Genomic DNA, 19465 nt, shown 5'->3' with positions numbered 1-19465 from the left:
CGTGATCCTTCGCGCTGCTGATTATTTGCAAATCCTCAGAAAAAAACCGGAGAAAGACTTCCGCTGGCAGAAGGACGGGATGTGGAGCACGACCTGGAAGAGCCTCCATCCGCCCTTCCGATTAGCGGACCCAATTACCATCCTTTGATGGTGTCTTTGCCCCTGGATGCCTGATCCACGAGGCATTCGTATCATGGTCATTGTGGTTGTTGTACGAAACGAAGCCAGGTTGCTCATATTAGGCAGGTGGCTTGGTCTTAGACTCTTGAGTAGTGACTGTGCTAATGTGATCCTGCATTGAATATTCTATGACTGAGGTCGAAAGCTTACCAGGTATTGGATTAAGTGGAACAGTAATCTGTGTTCGTGGACAATATATATATTAAGGAACTTCATATGTAGTCTTCAAATTAAAGTACTTTAAACATCTATATACACAAAACCATTTTATCCCAATCAAGGCCAGAATTTACAATTTCGCAGCCCGATCCAACTTCTTCAACTCCCTTCGCAAAATCTTGCCCGACGGGTTCCTGGGAATAGCATCCATAAAATGCACACCACCCCTCAATTTCTTATAACTGATGACCTTCTCTGCCACAAACGCGATAATTTCATCTGCCAACGGCTTACCAGCCGAAAAGCCTGGCGCAGGAACAACATACGCCCTGGGCAGCTCCGTACCAGACTGCCCACTCTTAATACCCGTCACTGCAACATCGGCCACGCCCGGATGACCCAGCGCAATATCTTCCAGCTCGGCCGGCGCGACCTGGAACCCATTATACTTGATGAGTTCCTTGACGCGGTCGGTGATGAAGAAGTGGCCATCTTTGTCCTCATATCCGACGTCACCGGTCTTGTAGTATCCGTCCTCGGAGAAGGACTCGGCGTCGGCTTTCGGGTTGTTCAGATACCCCAGGAACACGTTGGGGCCCTTGACCCAGAGTTCGGCGGAGCGGCCAGTTTCGCCTTCAACGGGAACATACTTGGCCGTCATGTTGGGGAGGAGACGGCCGACGGAGCCGGGATGGGAGCGCGCTTCGGTCCAGGTCTATTTCGGGTGAGCGTTAACGATCGGATTAGATATAAAATAGGAGGGGAAAAAACGTACCTGCATGTGAGTGCACGGGGCGCACTCGCTCATACCGTAAGCCTGGCGGACCGAGAGGTCGAGCTTTTCGCGCAGGGAGTGAATGAGTTCCGTCGCGAGGGGCGCGGCGGCGGAGAGCATCATGCGCAGAGAGCGCAAATCGTATTGCGACACACGGGGGTTGGACACCAGTTCCAGAATAACGGGAGGCACGACGTAAGCGTAGGTGATACGCTGATCTTGCACAGTACGGCAGAAGGTGTCGAATTGGAAGCGCGGCATGACGAAGGTGTGCAGACCGAGGTAGATAGTGTGGTTGAGGAGATAGGTAAGACCTGGAGCGGGGAGTCAGATCAATTTCGTGATTGCAATCATTCACATGTGAAAAAACGCACCATAGATATGGAAGAATGGGAGAAGCGCAAGAGCGCGATCACCCTCGCCGTTAACACCGTTGTTCCAAGCGAGAAACCCATTGTCGACGGACGCCGACTGCAGAAGGTTTGCGACCATGTTGCGATGCGACAGCATCACACCCTTGGGCAGTCCCGTCGTGCCGGACGAGTAGACCAAGAACGCCAGGTCGGTGTCCGGTCGCGCGACGGGCGCCTTGTGGGGTCCGTAAGTGACGCCGTTCTCAGTCATATCGCGCGGCAGTTCGTCGAGGATGAGGACGCGATCAACCGGGAGACCCGCCTTCTTCGCAGCCTCCATGGCCACGGGGTACTGCGCGCGCTGCGTGACCAGAGCCTTCGCCTTCGCATCTTTCAGGGGGTGCAGCAGCTCCTCGGCACGGTAGCTGGGGTTGATAGGACAGACAACACCGCCGATAGCCAGCGTACCCCAGATCAGAGGAGGCAAATCGATCGAATTAGGGGCAAAGGTAGCGAGCACATCGCCGCTCTGCCAGTTCCATTTGCGACGTAGCGAGTGGCCAAAAGTCAAAGCCTTCTGGCGAATCTGACCATAGTTCAGGGAGCGACCGGTGTCAGCGTCGGTGAACAGGGCTGCAGCAATCGGGTTAGCGAGATGGAGCAAAGGATTATATGCAGATGATTGGCATACCCTTCTGCTCGGGGTACGGGCGGTCGCCACGCTCGAAGAGAAAGGTCCAGAGGTCGACCGACGGCACGTCGATGGCAGGAAATGGCGAAGTCATGATGGGCTTGCGTTAGGGAGTTGTGAGAAAAAAGAAAGTGCAAAAGACAAGGGAGTAGGAAGTGAGACCAGCTCGTGCAGATGAATGTGATTGTGACTGTGAATGCTAGCTATGCAATCGAATCCGATTGTAGTCTTGGATGACGCCCGTGGTTGAAATCAAATTCCCGGCTCCACTTTAAAAAAAAAAAAAAAAAAAGAACAGCTCGGCCATTGCTGCTCTCACCGAGTGATCGGCACAGTGCTCAGCTCCACCTGCTCCAACAAGTACCTTGCGCTAGTCTTTCTTCTAAACAGAGAAACGCCGGAACCGCAGCAATGAGAGGCGTGAGTTAGGGTTTGGCGGGCATCGTGACCCGCCACGCTCTCCGGCTGAAACCTGCTCGGGGCCTCGTGGGCGGAAAAAGGAATCTTGGGTCGCCCTCAATTAGTCTTTGGTCCAAGTGGCTCCTTCCCGATCGACGAGATTTGGGTTTTCTTTTTTCTTCTGCTCGATCGCTGGTCCAGTCTTGGTCTCCCCACCCTCTTCCACCTCGATTATTGGCGTCGGCGAGGGTCCGCACGGCTTGGATTTCTTCTAGCGGCTCGTGCTTTCGACTCCGTCCAGGACACTACCAGATATCCACGGCTGAGACGTGCAAATGATACTATTCCCGGGCCAAAGTTCGTCAGCGGGAACCGACGGTCTGATACTGAGCCCACCCGGGATCGATGATCATGTTCCTGCTCGTCGGTGGAGCGATCTCGACCGTGTTATTGACTTATCGTTTGGGACATGCATTTTCTGTGATCCACCGGCTAATGTGCAGGGCGAAAATGTTCAGTGTTCACAGGGCATGAGCCTTGAAGTTATGGACAAATTGCTGAGCAAAAGAGCTGAGTATCAAGGGTCGCTATACGGATCTCGCCGTAAAACTCGGCTTGCTTATGGAGGCAAAAGCAGCGGCGTTTCCGAAACCGTGAGATCTGTGCCAGCGAGAACCTCCGTATACGAAAATATCTGTCTCACGATCTGCCCCCCTGGACAAAATAGTGGAGACTTCTTCATATCATGGATTTATTGTTTCCATTTTGTCATTTTCAATTCCGTGACGGACATTCGTAATTACAGGGGAATAATTTCATGATGTATGACTTACCCCTTTCGGTTATTCGCAGAGAAGAGTGCCCTTTTTGGTCTTGAATCCAATCAAAAATGGAACCATACATGGAACTAGCAGCTCTCGGTATGAATTTTCAAATGTGTACCATTCTGAAAAATGACAATTGCCATCACTGGTTTACATCCATCCTAGTCGTGCTCATCCAAATCCACTCGGTTCAGGTCGTGGATCTCACCCCCGACTCGGCAAGACCTGGGAAAATCCAATAGAGCAGACCATCCTCCTTCCTCTGCTTCTGTCACGTATAAAGATCAGAGGTTGTCCTCTCCGTCTAGACCTTCTTTTCGACAGCAATCCCTTCTCACACTCTATCCACAATGCCTGCTCTTCCCTCTGCCCCGACTCACTTGGCCACGACCTGCCGGACGTGGAACCGTCTGCAGGACATCAAGGCCAAGAAGGACCTCCAGTTGGATGGAAACAGCCTCGACATCGCGTCGGTGGTTGCCGTTGCCTAGTATGCTCCCTATAGTGGTTAAACTTGGTCCCCTCTGGATTGTCTCTAACAATCTACCTTAGCCATGACTGCATTCCCGAGCTCTCGTCGGACCCCAATGTCATCGACAGCATCACCTCCAGCGTTGATGTCCTGATGGACCACCTGGATCACGGATACTGTGTCTACGGTACTTCCTTCTCCCTTATCTGTCCATCTACCACATAGGACCACAGCACTGACTTTATATCTTTCTAGGTGTCAACACCGGATTCGGCGGAAGCGCCGACTCTCGTACGGACCGTGCCACCTCTCTCCAGGCTGCTCTGCTACAGCTCACTCAGGCCGGTGTTCTGGTCTCTGCCGACAAGAACCAGCCCACAGACACCGCTTCCCCCGGTGCTCATTCCATGCCCTCTCCCTGGGTGCGTGCGTCCATCGCCGTCCGTGCCAACAGCAATGCCCGTGGCCACTCCGCCGTCACCATCAAGGTGCTGGAGGGTCTCCTGCTGCTGCTCAAGCACCGCATCACTCCCATAATCCCCCTTCGTGGCTCCGTCTCCGCCTCTGGAGATCTTATGCCCCTTTCCTACATTGCCGGTGCCGTCGAGGGCAGCCCCGACATCTTCGTCCAGGTCGCCGACCCCAAGGACGCCTCCAACCCCCGCATCATGACCGCTCGCGACGCTCTGCGTGAGGCCGGCATCGAGGCCCGCACTATGGGTCCCAAGGAGGGTCTCGGTCTTGTCAACGGTACCGCTGTCTCCGCCGGTGTTGCCAGCTTGGCTCTACACGAGTCGCACCAGCTTGCCGTCCTCGCGCAAGCTCTCTCTGCCATGGGTGTCGAGGCCATGACCGGCACCGCTGAGAGTTTCCACCCCTTCATTCAGGCCACCCGTCCCCACGACGGTCAGGTCGAGTGTGCCCGCAACGTTCTCTCCCTACTCCAGGGATCGCAGCTCGCCGTCGGCGTGAAGCGTGAGAAGGACCGCAAGCGTTCCGGTCTCATCCAGGACCGTTACGCCTGGCGCAGTGTCCCCCAGTGGGTCGGACCCCAGCTCGAGGATCTCATGCTCGCGGACCGCCAGGTCTCCGTCGAGCTGAACTCGTCCTGCGACAACCCTCTCGTCGACACCGTCAACAGCGAGATCTACTGCGGTGCCAACTTCCAGGCTGCCGCCGTCACCTCCGCCATGGAGAAGACCCGTCTCTGCTTGCAGATGATCGGTAAGCTCATCTTCGCTCAGTCCACCGAGCTGGTCGACCCCAACTACAACAACGGTCTGCCCACCAACCTCGTCGCCGACGACCCGTCGCTGTCCTTCACCATGAAGGGTGTCGATATCTCCATGGCCGCCTACATGGCTGAGCTGGCTTACGTCGCTCACCCCGTCAGCGCGCACGTCCAGACCGCCGAGATGCGCAACCAGGCCGTCAACTCGCTGGCTCTCGTCTCGGGCCGCTACACCATGCAGGCCGTCGAGCTCGTCTCCCTGATGTGCTCCGCCTACCTCTACATTTCTTGCCAGGCGCTCGACCTGCGCGCCATGCACATCCGCTTCCTGGAGCGCGTCACCCCCCGTCTGGAGCACCTCACCAACAGCACCGTGGGCGCCTCCCTCCCTACCACCGAGCAGGCCTCCCTCTGCGACTCCGTCCTCTCCACCATCTCCAAGACGTGGCCCACCACCACCCGTGTCTCCATCGCCGACCGTTGCTCCACCACCGCCCAATCGGCGATCCCCGTCATCGTGAACGCCGCCGCCTCGTCCTCGGCCCTCCGCCTCTCCGACCTCAGCGAATGGCAGCGTCAAGCCACCGCCATCATCCAGGAGACCTACGACGAGACCTCCGCGGCTTTCATCGCGAACCCCCACACCACCGACCTTCTCGGTGACGGCTCCAAGGTCCTCTACCAGACCGTGCGTTACGACCTGCGTGTTCCCTTCCATCAGGGATTCATTGAGCACCCCACTCCCGAGAGCACCGAGCTTGACGGCCGTGACAAGAAGACTGTTGGCTCTTGGATCTCCAAGATCTACGAGAGCTTGCGTCGTGGTGAACTCCAGGGTAAATTGATGACCCTGCTGCAGGAGGTTGCTTAAATTGGTGATTTTGGGTGGCGTGTGATGGTGTTTATGGGTATAAAAGTGTGACGGATTTCCTTTTTTATTTCTTTTTTTCATTTCCTTTTGTTTCTTATTTAATATACATAGACAGTATAATAATTTCACGAGATTTAGACTCAGACCTCTCCTTCTTTGTACCTTTTCTTCTACCTCGTGCGTTGTAGTAAACAATCCAATGTAAGGTTCATTCATTGCATTGGTCTCGGCCTTTCGATTTTATACATGTTATGTTTGCTTCATTTACTTACATCGGCCTTCTTATTTTCCGTAGCCCTCTTGCCATTCAAGAAGAATGAGAAAAACGATTCTTCAATAACTTTTGCAAGTCTCTTTGCTAACTTTTCTGTTCATAAATGGTCAGAAAACGATACTCGCAGCAATATTCTTCTTACTTCGCTCTTATCCCGCTATTATTCGTAGTGATGTGAACACGAAGAATAAACTGTCTAGATACTAGTCTCAGCTGGTGTCGCAATATTCAAAATCCCGTACCCATATACAGATTGCCCAAATATAAGTTATAATTAGTTCTTTTCCTCTCCTCTGAAGTATGATTTCGGGAGTCACATGATGCACACTGTGTATAACTGAGTATACAATAACTCTGGCAAGCCAACGAACTGTATATCGATCATGACGATGATGCAATAAATTCACTTGATTAGTATGGACACGAAGATACCCAGTATGTTTTTTAAGGAAAGAAAAACCTCTTAACAGCTGGCTTGGCAGACTGCATATCAGGAATTACGAGATCTACATCACAATCGATCAGATATCAACAAAGTACATGTATCTCTAGAAGAGAGAAAAGTCTCACACTTAGTTCATGGAAATCTAGTAAGTAGCATTCATGCAAACTTCCCATGCACCATATATACATGGAGCATCTTGTACAAGGTCTAAAACACGCAAACAACAAGTCCCAAAACAGATCTATTCGTAAAATCGCCAACAAACAAAACATAACCAACCCATCTATAAGAAAATTATAAATCCAAGTATATTCACATACACATGCCATGCATAACAAAATATTTATAAAAAGAACAGAAAGTCAGCCACTTAATCAGCCGTATTCGCACACGTAAAGCTCGTCTTGGAGCTATCGTCGTGGATGGCCTTTCCGGAGACATAGAGACCAAGACCGCACTAGATAGATGTTATTAGTATTTGGTAATTCGTGAAACATAGAGGGGGATTGAAGATGGAGATAGAACATACAATAGCGCCACCAACCAAAACGATAAGCATGTTCAGAACGGTCAGGAAGATCTTGCGAGGCGAGGAGAACCATTTTCCCCAGTTGATGTGGAGCCAGTAGACACCGCTCAGACCGTCTGTGAATCATCTTATTAGTATGTTTCTCAAAAATTAGGGATGTCGATGCCGGGAAAGACACGAGAAAAGTTGGCGAGGGGGGAGGGAAGATCATACAAGTGAACCAACTGGCGAACAACGAACTCTATTGCACATATTAGCATCTTCTCCCTTTTCAACGAGATAGCATAAGCAAAGAGAACATACAATCAAGCTGACGATGTTGTTGAAAGTCGGGATACCCTGGGCGATAATGAACGCAATGATCCAGCAACTCAGACCGATAGCGACCCAGGATCCGACAGAGACGAGATCACGCTTATGCATGCGTCCCGAACGACGGAAGATGCGCACGTAGATGTATTTCAATCCGACGTGGCCATTGACGACACCGGCTCCGACGATCTGGTTTTCATTAGCACCCGGCTATGTTCTATCGAATTGCAGCTGAGCGAAAGGTTGGGGGAGAATCGTACAGTCGGGATCGCAATTCCATACGCCACCTTCTTCAGCACCGGCCCGGCAGACCCAAGCGCCGGAGAAGCCACGCCGTCACCGACATAGTAGTAGATGACAATGGCAGCGACGACGTAAAGACAGATCTCGAAACCCTGCAGCAGGCACAGCGCCTTGGGGAAGTCCTCGGGTTTTTCCATCTCCGCGATGAGGCCGAAGAATGCGACGTGGGCGCAGTAGGCGAAGACGATGTTGGTGACGGCCGTGAAGGCGTGGTAGAGGTTCGTTTCGTTAGTGACGGTGATGTTCTCGCCGCCCTTGTACTGCACTCCGACTCCGATCATAGTGATCATGACAGCGGTGAAGATACTGATGAAGGCTGGGTAATGTTAGTTGACCTGATCTGGACTGTCTTGTGGACGATGGGAGGTGAGGACGTACAGGCAATGGAGATGTACGTCATGTTCTTGATGGTCCGAGGCAGAGACAGAACCATGCAGATGACCATGCCGACGACGCTGAAGACGATGGAGCAGGTGCCGTGGTCGGTGATGGTGTTCATCATGACGGTGAAGGTGACGATATGACTGCCCATAATGAAGATGGAGAACAGGATCTGGCCCAAACCGAACAGCTCGCGACCAAACCGGCCCATGAGGATTTCGCCTGCATCGGCCAGGTTATGGATGAAGGGGTAGCGTTGACGGAATTGACCAATAACATAGCCGGTGTAGAGGGCGAGGATACCGAGTCCAACGATGAGGATGATGGCACTGAGAAGTGTTAAAAGAAAGGTATGGTTTAAAGCCGGCGATTGGTGACTTACGGGACGATTCCCAGAGCGCTCAACGTTGAGGGCAGCGAAAGGACACCGAGGGAGACGGATTCGGCAATCATGACTATAGAGATTAGCAACAGATACGACATGCGCGCATCTCGATTTCACGTACACATTCCACATTGCCTAGCCACCGGTGTTATTAGCGCATGATGCCTTAATCGCATAGACCAGACAGAGCAAACCTACCACCACTTCAACGTCTTATACTTGACCTCCGCGGTCTCTTCATTGCCGAACGGGTCAACGTACGACGGGTCCTCCTGGCCCTTGAGGTCGTCCTCGGGATAACCACCCTTCTCGGCCTGTTTATCGTCGATAGGACCGGCCGCGGGGTTGACGCCTTCCAACATCATCTTGTTAAAGGCCGGCGGAGTGGAGTGACGGGTCGATCAAGGTCGATGTCGATGTCAACGGAAGGCGCGAATGGTCGACGAAGGACAAGTGACAACGACAGAGACAATGACACCAGAGAGAGGAAGTTCGAAGAGCCGCGCTGAGAGTAAAAAATTCCTGCGCAGTGGGTCGTGGCGGTTGTGCCTTGCCGGGATGCTGGAACGGTAAGATCTGGGGACCGGCCGTTGAAATTGAGACACCGTATCTACCACCAACCTCGTCTCTCTTAAAAAACAGCGATTTCGGTGTCCTCGGGCATTAATGCGATCACTTTGCAGCTCTTCCACCCCCATGCTAGATCATATTGCATGCCCATATGACCTCCCCGCGAAGTCGAAGCGAGGTCCGGATCGACAACACGCCGCGTAGATGGCTACATGCATCACACATAGAAATTGTGTCTGCGGCGAACCAACGCCAAAGATTCAAGCTCTGCAGACTCCACTGACACCAATGAGAACGTGCAATCGCTGCAATTAAGTAACAGATTTGACCCACGCGCGAAAGCTTTGCGCGCGATCCGAGGATAACCGACGCTTCGCTGGCCGCTGGTTGGCTCCTCCCGCCTGCCTCGGCGGACTTCCGTGTGGCCTGAGGCATCCACCCGATCGTCCCCATTTCCGCGTTTCTGTTATTCTATCATTATTGATTTCATTCTGTCAGGGTCTGCGTCTGGCCAGTGGCGTTGGTTCGTTTGCGTTGCCTGCTTTATCGGCGTTGATATCAACCTTCCATTGCGGGTCCTCAATCTGGAGTTGATGTTTCATTATTGACTCGGAGAGCTCTTAGCCTTGAGATCTTGCAGCTCGCTTCTCCGGGGTTCTATAATGTGGGATGCCACCTATTTAAGGCTGCTATTTTATACTCCATACGGTCGTGCGGTATAGCGGGAGACGCTGGTCAAGTTCACCCTTCAGTTGGGAGCAAAGGTTGTTGCCACTTACCAATAATAATAGACAATATTATACATCATTGCGCGTCGAAAATGCCGACTGTACTGAGTACAATAGCGCAGATCGGATTCACCACCGATAAGGATTCCCATTGACCTTGACCGATCGAAAAAAGGTACAAATAAACAGCAGACTTTGGATCCTGACCGCTCTTCAGCGTGCCCAGTTTGCTTTCCAGCCTCAATCCTCGAGTCAGTTCCAACTTCCAACAGGAAAACCTCGCTAGCATTACCTGTCATCTGTTCTATGACATATGTGTTCTGTTGTGAGAAAGTCGCTAGTCTTGGGAACAGTAGAAGGACATGCAAGGGGTGGGAGTAGCTAGTAGATATAGTCACCGTGGGCGACACCTAGATGAAGTAGTCTATCTATAACCTATACACGTCGACGTCGAAATTTGAGCGGGTTGCATTACAATCTTAATCAGCCACGTGTCTAGTCAATTCCTGATGGGGATTTGCTGAAAGTGTGTCTTGTCGGTCTCCGTCTTGTGAAGGGCGTGTTGCGTGATACCTATTGTTCTGCAGGGAAGGATGGAAAGGCCGGATCGCGCCTTCGATATATTTCTCGGCATTTCCACAACAACAATAGCCAATTGAGGAAATAATGAGAGAAAGTGATGAAATACTCAAGTTATTCAGGAGATCATGAGTGGTGGTCGTCATGTGAGCAGAAATCTGCTATATTTAAATTCAAGTATTGTCGATCGGAAGAAAAATGACGAGGGCGAGACTTGAACAGACAATGCCAAGGATTCCGCCAGCTTTTTCAATTCTCCAACTACAGAGCTGAACGTTGTCATGGTCATATGCGTTCTGCACTCTGCACTTTGTACTCTGATCTTTGCACTGTAGGATCTCAGGAAAATCAATCTTGAGAAGCGATCAACAATGCAGCTGTATCCTCATCACTAGACCTCGGCATAGCCCGCCCGTGGGCGGTGGGAGACCGCCCATCGCCCGCCCGTCCGAGCCCGTAGGGCAGCCACCGGCCGCCCGCTCCCGCCCGGGGTGCCCGCGTAGGGCCGCCCAGGGCGGCCCGTTTTGGCCCATTCGGTGCACAATTCTCCCAATTTGGAAGCATAACTTGATGATTCACCTGATAAATTACCTGTTTTTTACCCCTGTTCCAGTTCCGTCTATACTGGGGGTTGATATTTATCTACCCCTGCCCTGGAATTGAATAAATAATGCTTCTATTTAGATTCTGCGTACCCTACTTATACTAGATCCTTCCTGGTCTCGAAGCTAGATAGTGTTAGTGGTAGGTTATTTACTGGACTGGTGCAAATACATAATTTCATGCCAGAAATATATTTGAGCACTAGAGGTCTATACCACCAACATTCTCCTGAAATCATCAATATTAAAGATAACTTCTTTCTTCGTTGTTTGGTTGATTTGACCGTGCTAATAGTTAATTTAGTACTTAAGTCTTTTTTTATTCTATCAGAAAGCCCATTTTACTAATATAAGCTGGTTTAAAAGTCCCTTGAAAATCCACACCTCTTGCTAAAAGAATCGCAAAGGCCGGGGGACCCCTATCTCATGAATATTTTTGAGAACGGGCCGCCCTGGGCCGCCCTAGCCCTATGTAGCCCAGGGTCTCTTAGAGCCGCCCGCAGGCAGGTGGAGCATAATCCAATTATATCACGTAGAATATAGCGATAGGTTTACTTCGTGATAGATCAATCTGATCATATAGGTTGACTAGAATAGACAGCCCCTTAAATACTTAGCTTGCTTACTTTACTTAGAGAAAACTTGGTAAGTCTCCTGATTCCTTATTCACTCACGCGAGACTGTCAGGTTGCGCTCATTATGTCTCAACAGTCTGATATCTACTCGTCTCTCTACGAGGGTAATCCTAAAGCTACACTTACTCCATTTTATACTTTTACTGAGACTCTTTTTTCGTCTTACATTGATTCTGACCTCCCTATACCGTTTACATCCGAGCCGCATATTAGCCAGCAGTCATTTACGTCCGCACCTGCTTCTGACTTTGTTCAATCTCGTTCGATTCCCTCAAATCTCACGCGTATACGGTCTAATTGTCTCACTGAATTCATCCTATATACCAATATGGATAAAGAGGTATTTGTCAATTGGTAGCTACAGATAATATATAGAAGGAGACCCGAAGCAAAAACATTTAACTGGGATCGAACTAGGCATCTATCTGATGTGTAAAAACACTTTAATCAGATTGCTTCTGCAACTGATGGTCTTCCGAAAGTAAAATGTCAACAATGTAGCAAGATTCTTGATCACCCAGGACACACTAAAGCGAGAACAAACTCGATAGGTAGGCATTTGAAGGGGGAAAAGTGTCGAAAGGCTGCTCAACAATCTCAGCAGTCTAGTATTCGACGGCTTATACAAGATGAGGTAAGTTAAGCCCTAAGTAAGGTATTCTATAATTTTAAGTCACTAGGCTAGTCAACCTTCGAAAAGCAATCAGGCAGTCAGCAAAGAGGACTGAAAAAAAGAGCTAATTAATACAATCACTATTCTACGGCTTCCGCTCCAGATTGTAGAGCATCCCCAGTTCTAGAAATTTATACGAGTATCTCGTTCAATCGCATATTTACCCGAATTTCCTTCTGTGAGGACAGTTGGTCGAAGACTTCGAAATATTGTCAAGGAATGCCAACAAAACATCCTTCGGAGTTTCCTCTAGGTACAAAACTCTCTGTTGTTCTTGACTACTGGACATATCCATTCTGACAAGCATTTATGGCAGTTACTGGTTACTTTATCGATGACGACTGGAACTACCGGGAGATCTTGATTGGCTTTGAGCCGCTTCATAGAACGCATTCAGGCGTGAACCTAAGTGCTATATTTCTAGATCTGCTACAGCAGCATCATATTACGGATCAGGTGCTCACAATTATCACTGATAATGTATCGAACAACAATACGTTAATGTCAAGCATTCAAGAATCTGTCCAGTCACTTAACCTTGATAATAATACTTCTATTATCCGGGTTCCATGTATCGTTTACGTTATCCAACTTAGTCTCAAGCAGCTTCTTGGTCAGATGAAAGCTAATCCTAAGAACGAGATAACTGAGATAATCAGAAGCTCAGTCTCAATCAGTTCGTACGAGCGCAAGGCAACAAAAACTAGAGATTGTTGATACCCTTAATAAGGTTAGCAATATTATTGATCTAAATACTTTATATTACTGACTCCCTATAATCCTAGGTTCGCAACTTGGCAATTTACATTTATGCACGTTTTCAACGCCTCGAAGCGTTCTGTAACCTTCAAAGAGTATTACCAAAGATAGTTCCGATTCAAGATGTAAAGACTCGCTGGAATTCCACGTTCTTAATGCTTTGTCGTGCAAAAAGGTTGCAGTCCACATTCAACGAGTTTTACTCAGATGTCGCCTTCGAGACCTAACGCTTGATCAGGAGGAATGGCGCTAGATCGAGTATCTTCTTTGGATCAGTCAGCCTTTTTTCAAGTTCACTACTGCGTTATCGAAAATTACTGATGCGACTATCCATATTATCTTTGATATTTACAACTAACTTTTCGAACATCTGGAAAAGTCTACTCGGCAGCTACAACGGAAGAAAATCCCCTGGAAACAGCTAATACTGAAGGCGCTAGACGCTGCAACAGATAAGCTTGCAGATTACTACAGCAAAACAGATAAGTTTCATGGTGATCTCTTTGCAATTAATACAATGTTTGCACCAGAAAATAAGCTACATTTCTTCTCAGGGAAGGGCTGGGACGATAATTACGACTGGCGCCGGAGATATCGTCAAAGCTTCGAGAACTATATGGAGTCATACAAACAATGTCTTGCTAACCTACAGACGTTGTTACAGGCCCAACCGCCGTCGCTACCAAGATCAGCGATTGAGATGTCTCTTAAAGGGGCAAAGACTCAACGTTTAGGCAAGCGTGGTGAGCTTGCGCAGTATCTCGAGGCTGGTACGTGACATCCCTATTTGTCTTTACCCTTTATTAACTAAGGCTATAGATACTGTTGAGATTTCTCCTCGCGCATTCTGAAAGGAGAATCAGCGTAGATACCCAGCTCTTGCTAGAGTTGCGCGGGATGTTCTTTCTATTCCAGCGACTGGTACAGGCGTTGAACGGCTTTTTAATTCTGTCTGAGACATCTGTTACTACCGTCGAGGCTTACTAAATGCGACCACTATCCAGGATCTAATAATGTATATGTGTGCATCAAGATTTGATCTCGAGGAGCAACAGCTTGCATTGCTAAACGACTTTTTCTCGGAAGAAGAGAAAGAGGAGGCACGCGAAGAAAAGATTGCGGAATTCCTTGATGATCTAGATCCAATTAGTGATAATGAGGAAGATAATGTGATACCTATCCAGGAACAGCCTGAGACCCAGCAGCGAGTATCAGGGAGAAATCGGTAGCGTTCAAGACGTGAGAATGATGATTTTGTACCTTATTAGGTAGCATGTTATAGAGCAATTCAATCAATGTCAGGCTTAACCTACCTAAACACCTGCTTCTCTATCTCTTGACTTTTCATGTAAGGCGAATACTTGAAAATACGAACAAAAACTGCACAAATGATGCATGTCACGGGTTTCCCTACGTTTGCCCTGTTTGATAGCCCACCGGGCGCCCGTTTCAGCCCGCTGGGCAGGCACTTAGAGCCCATAGTAGCCCGCCGGGCATGCCCAGGGCTGTGCCGAGGTCTACTCATCACCACCAGAAGTACATAAACCCCGCCTTCCCCTCATTGCTCACCCCCGGTGATTGGCAGTGAATTGATGGCGTATCACAGCACAATGCGCTGTCCATGCATAACCTCGGATGCAGGGTTCCTGGCTATAGCTCGCAGCAATAGCCGACCACATCGAGGTGTTCATAAAGACAGTCAGTCCCTTCAGGTTCCGATGTCACCATGTAGCCTGCTTTATACATCTCGTAGCCAACATGCGTCTCGATAAGAAAGTCGCCGTCGTCACCGGATCCTCCTCCGGACTTGGGCGAGCCATTGCCATCCGCTACGCCAATGAAGGAGGACTCGTTGTTTGCGCGGACTTGTCTCCGATGGCACGATCGGTGGTTCCCGAAGAGCTCGAAATCACGACGCACGAAGCCATCCAGCAAGCCGGCGGACGAGCCATCTTCGTGGGTACGGACGTTGGCGATGCAGCGGCCGTCGAGCAAATGGTGCAAGCGGCCGTGAAAGAATTCGGACGTCTAGATATGTAGGTTCTCGGGTTTCCTCCGCCACCTGTGTTCGCCATGCCAAGTGCACGCGATAGATAAAACAAATCTGTACACAGACTCGTGAACAACGCCGGCGTGGCCCTCGAGACTCGTCGGCCGGGAAAAGTCCACGAAACCGACGAAGACCTATGGGACACGACGATGCGCGTGAACGCGAAATCAGTCTTCTTGGGATGCAAGTATGGGACAGCGCAGATGCTGAGACAGGAACCGCATGAATCGGGCGATCGGGGCTGGATCATCAATATGTCTTCGATCTGTGGCATTATTGGGACATTGGATACTCGTACGTTTCCTCGACTTTACCCGCTTCTTTGTCTCTGGAATTAGTGCTGAGCAATGGACATGGACTAGCATCATACTGTGCTTCCAAAGGAGCAGTCAGCAATCTTACTCGCCAGGTCGCCTTGGACTATGCAGCCGATCGCATCCACGTGAATGCCATCTGTCCTGGATGTATGTCCCCTTCCTCTGTCTCTAGCATGTCTGGTACAAGACTGACAGCTTAGATACCCAAACTGCTATATTTCGCGACACGACGGGGGGCAATCTGATGGGAGTGGAGGCGCTGCAAAGGAAACATCCACTGAAAGGACCGGGATTACCGGATGACATTGCGAAAGTGGCGGTGGTATTGGCGAGCGAAGATGCCAGCTGGATGACGGGAGCGTGTGTACCGGTGGACGGGGGATATACAGCTCAGTAGAAGGTTGTGGTAGTAAGTTGTCTTCCTAATGAAGGCATTATCAAATGAATGACATTATCCTCGCGAAGGGTGTACGAACAGAGTTGTAACATGTGACAGACTAGACCGTAGGACATAATTGAAAGCAAGGTTTGAAAGTCGTTCTGGAGGAGATGGCATGATGTTGATGCCCTAGGCAGCTCTGAGCGAGTGACCATCCGAAGCCCTAAACATCATGGAGTCGGGTTTGTGATAATTTTTGATGATCTTGACACCATTGGTTTTCGCAGTTTTAGCTGATTTAAATGATTAGATTTGCTCTTTGATGGACTGTCATTGATTCTTAAAGTACTATTTGTATTTTTCGGAGGGAGAATGTACTCGCCCATGATACAAGTGCTTATTGTCGACGAAGAGCAGGTTTATGAATTGGACAAATATTACAGGAGAACCTGCGGATAAATTCTAAGACTATACTCATGGTGACTTGTTTATTGGTTTTCAAATACTAGTCCATGCTTCTACATTTCTGTATGGCGATGGCGCGAGCTATTTTCTCGTGAGGATAAATCAATTGAGTTGCCTAATCTTCTAAGACCTCGGTCAATTAGTTGAGACCAAAGATACCAGAGGCTCGATGTGACGTAATATTTGACAATTCCGACAGAAATCCCCAACAGTCTGGTCAAGAAGTGATCTAGAAAATAAAGAACTCGAACTAGATTGACGAATTTGGCCCCAAGCAACAGGGATGCGATATTTACACCTTCCATTACTGTTTAGAACCGTTGGCGTAGCGTGTTTCAGAGTTTGAAATCCAAAAGCAGCCAAGGGAGACAAATTGGTGTTTCGGTCGTTCAGGAAATCTAGGACACATTATCCCTCACGTTTTCATCAACCATTGGGATGTTGATTATTTTGGCTAATTTTTCTACCGGAGTGGGCAAAGCTTTCATATGAGTGACCCACATTGGAGATGAAAAATTGAAAATAGAATGGACGAAGTGGCGGAAGCAACCGACGAATGCCACACTTGAAGCAATCATTCTAGCGGGAAATCTTTGCTATCTGGCTACTCTGCTGCCTAAAGTTCCAGAGAAACTGAGACATTGAATGGGGAGTTGTAATATATGGAGTAACTCATACATTTAGCTTGTTGATATGCTACTGCCTAAATCAGGACACAGAGGAGTTAGTCAGTGGAAAGTCATGTCAAAAACTCACCTCTCGAACCCTCTCTTGAAAGGGAAGCGCTACAGACACACCCTCCTCCACTCCTGACACACCCCACGTGACCAGGTGGCCTAGTCAGTCGCCGATGCCGGCGCTGCGCAGCGCGCAGGTGGGGACCTCAGGTTTCATATATTAGCCCCTAGCCCTGGGCCCTGAGCCCTGACTAGGCCTGACGTAGATAGGCCGGATCATATAATGAAGTTGTTCAGAAAGAGAGAAGGCCGCTTGGTAATCAGCAAACGGACGAGGTAAACAGCCGGTAAAGTAGAAAGATAATAAGGCTGCTGTCGAATTGTTCTGTTATTTATACTGACATATCGCATTATAAAATACCATTTCTGACCAATCAGAGCCTTTCAATCAATAATAGTTATATTTGTTATCTCTTTCGTTTACTCGCTTGAGTACACGACCCTTTCTCGATACAACAGGAGCCGTTACCAGTATATCAGGCGAGGATAATCGTAGCGGAGATAATAACCGTATTAGAGTTGGGTTTTAAGACAGCTGTAGGGATAAGGAGACAAAGAATGGTAACGATAATAGAGATAACGGACTTACTGCTTTCCTTTTAGGCCGTCCAGGTATTTTAGGGATCTTCTCTTTAGCTAGAACTCGCTCAAATTCAGAAGGATCTCTTCTTGTTGATATAGAGGGCGTAACGGGTATATTTGATAGTCTATTACGTACAGCCGTAAGGACACGTAGAGGAAGGACAATCGCTTGAGACTCTGTAAAAAATATATCAGTAAGAGTGTAAAGAAACTATTATTAATAAAAATGATTAATATTCCATGTCGTTTTCTGATTTATGCATTCCTGGATGTTATGTATACAAGGGATTCTTCGTGTAGCGCGTGTTATGCCAGTACATTCCTCTGGGATAGGGCATTTCATGATCAGATGAGAGTTGTAAATATTAAATACTTTTTAGAGGGCGTAGTAAGATATCTTTTTGAATAGATCACTAAATAGGAGTACGCGGAACTTACAAACAGAACTAGTAATTCGTTTATTATCTTTTGCTTTAATATAACAGTTATGTTAATGCTCAAACGTTCTTTAAAATGATATAATAACGTAAAAAAGATCGGCATTAGAAGTTATAAGATCTCTTTTAAATTGCGCGTAAACGTTTTTACTGCAGGAGATTGTACGCATAGCAAGATAAAAGAATTTGTCAGTATAACAATAAAGTATATAAGATTGGATATTTTTATTCAGCTATTCTCTCTCAATGTATAAAAGTAAGGGCTTAAAAAGGACTCTGCTATATTCTAATTTAAACTGATTCCAGCATTCTATTGCTTGAACGTATAAATTCGTTATATAACAGTTTACCACTTGATTAACATACTTTTCCATTTTTTAGCTATTTCTGCATGAAATGCAGCCTTTTCTTTAGAATCCTTAAATTTTGGAGACTCGATCATATTACTGATCAAGTCCTTGCAGAGATAGGCCCGAGTTTTAGCAAAAATATTTTTATTAATATGCCAGAGACATATCAGATTGTCAGCTGTAAAGAAAACTGTTTTACATAAATTTATAAGAGCTTTTTCCTTATCTGTTAGGATTGTGCGTTTTAGTTGTAAGCCAAGCTGAATGTAAACTTTGAATAGATTTTTAAATAAAAAATTATATAAGCTTTGCTGCTCATTATGAATAAATACAAAATTAAGAAAGAATGTATGCCCTGTTGCTGTAATCCTATTGATATCAAGAAATGGCATCTTGTATCTATTGGTCTTGTATGTGCAGTCTATAATCAAGACATAAATTTAAACGAAACAAATCGAAACTGCTTTTGTACATATAAAAAAAACCTATCAGATAATGACTTCCGTCAGTTATATGATTGAAAAGCTACTCTTCTGATAGACCTGTAAGAAGAGTCTAAATATGAGTCCAGCTATCAAAAAATTGATAATGACGTTTCTGCTGAAAGTTATAGATATCCGGGGAAAGTAATGTTGTAGTATTATTCTGTCGGATACTTTAAACAATCTAACGAGGTTTTACACCTACTGCAAGTTAATTTTTAATAGATTTAATGTTTCTTTTGAGATCAATTTTCTGTAGTGTTGGATGGGTATAAGCTGGAGATACCTTGTAATTATAATTACCATTTGTGACTTCGATCTTTCAGAAACATTCTGATTTTGAATCAGAATCAGATTGTACACGTTTAATAGCTGTACGGAAAGGACAATTATCTTAACGAGAGCTTTTTTGTCTTTTTCTTTTAGTTTTATTGACCTTGCTTTTGTATATTCTGCTGCGATTATACTGTAAATATCGTGCTCTGATCTGTTCACCCTTCTTATCTTTTTTTTTGAATTTTTCGTGGTCAAAGCGT

General features: G+C 47.7%; 5 protein-coding genes across 5 annotated transcripts; 3 read left to right on the top strand and 2 right to left on the bottom strand.

The window, feature by feature from the left end:
- Positions 1-469: 469 nt before the first annotated feature.
- KD926_009749 (acyl--CoA ligase) lies at positions 470-2252 on the bottom strand (the record flags this gene model as incomplete). Its single annotated transcript, XM_053102228.1, has 4 exons — positions 470-1054; positions 1115-1428; positions 1489-2100; positions 2159-2252. The coding sequence occupies 4 exons, from the start codon at positions 2250-2252 to the stop codon at positions 470-472; spliced, it is 1605 nt and encodes a 534-aa protein (XP_052954288.1).
- Positions 2253-3731: 1479 nt separating this feature from the next.
- On the top strand, positions 3732-5955 carry KD926_009748 (phenylalanine ammonia-lyase; the record flags this gene model as incomplete). The annotated part of the gene is made up of 3 exons (XM_053102227.1): positions 3732-3871; positions 3934-4040; positions 4109-5955. The coding sequence occupies 3 exons, from the start codon at positions 3732-3734 to the stop codon at positions 5953-5955; spliced, it is 2094 nt and encodes a 697-aa protein (XP_052954287.1).
- Positions 5956-7044: 1089 nt separating this feature from the next.
- Positions 7045-8949, bottom strand: KD926_009747 (amino acid transporter; the record flags this gene model as incomplete). The annotated part of the gene is made up of 9 exons (XM_053102226.1): positions 7045-7131; positions 7204-7319; positions 7417-7444; positions 7507-7704; positions 7776-8134; positions 8197-8528; positions 8582-8654; positions 8706-8719; positions 8783-8949. 9 exons carry the CDS (start codon positions 8947-8949, stop codon positions 7045-7047), a joined length of 1374 nt encoding a protein of 457 aa, XP_052954286.1.
- Positions 8950-12680: 3731 nt separating this feature from the next.
- Positions 12681-13981, top strand: KD926_009746 (uncharacterized protein; the record flags this gene model as incomplete). Its single annotated transcript, XM_053102225.1, has 3 exons — positions 12681-13047; positions 13571-13900; positions 13950-13981. The coding sequence occupies 3 exons, from the start codon at positions 12681-12683 to the stop codon at positions 13979-13981; spliced, it is 729 nt and encodes a 242-aa protein (XP_052954285.1).
- Positions 13982-14888: 907 nt separating this feature from the next.
- On the top strand, positions 14889-15894 carry KD926_009745 (SDR family NAD(P)-dependent oxidoreductase; the record flags this gene model as incomplete). The annotated part of the gene is made up of 4 exons (XM_053102224.1): positions 14889-15166; positions 15245-15474; positions 15543-15644; positions 15698-15894. 4 exons carry the CDS (start codon positions 14889-14891, stop codon positions 15892-15894), a joined length of 807 nt encoding a protein of 268 aa, XP_052954284.1.
- Positions 15895-19465: the final 3571 nt, after the last annotated feature.

This window comes from Aspergillus affinis (assembly GCF_023601865.1).
Source record: "Aspergillus affinis strain CMG 70 chromosome Unknown NODE_70_length_187477_cov_86_774354, whole genome shotgun sequence".
Classification (NCBI taxonomy): domain Eukaryota; kingdom Fungi; phylum Ascomycota; class Eurotiomycetes; order Eurotiales; family Aspergillaceae; genus Aspergillus; species Aspergillus affinis.
Note: the sequence above shows the minus strand (reverse complement) of the source record. Positions and strands in the feature narration are given on the sequence as shown.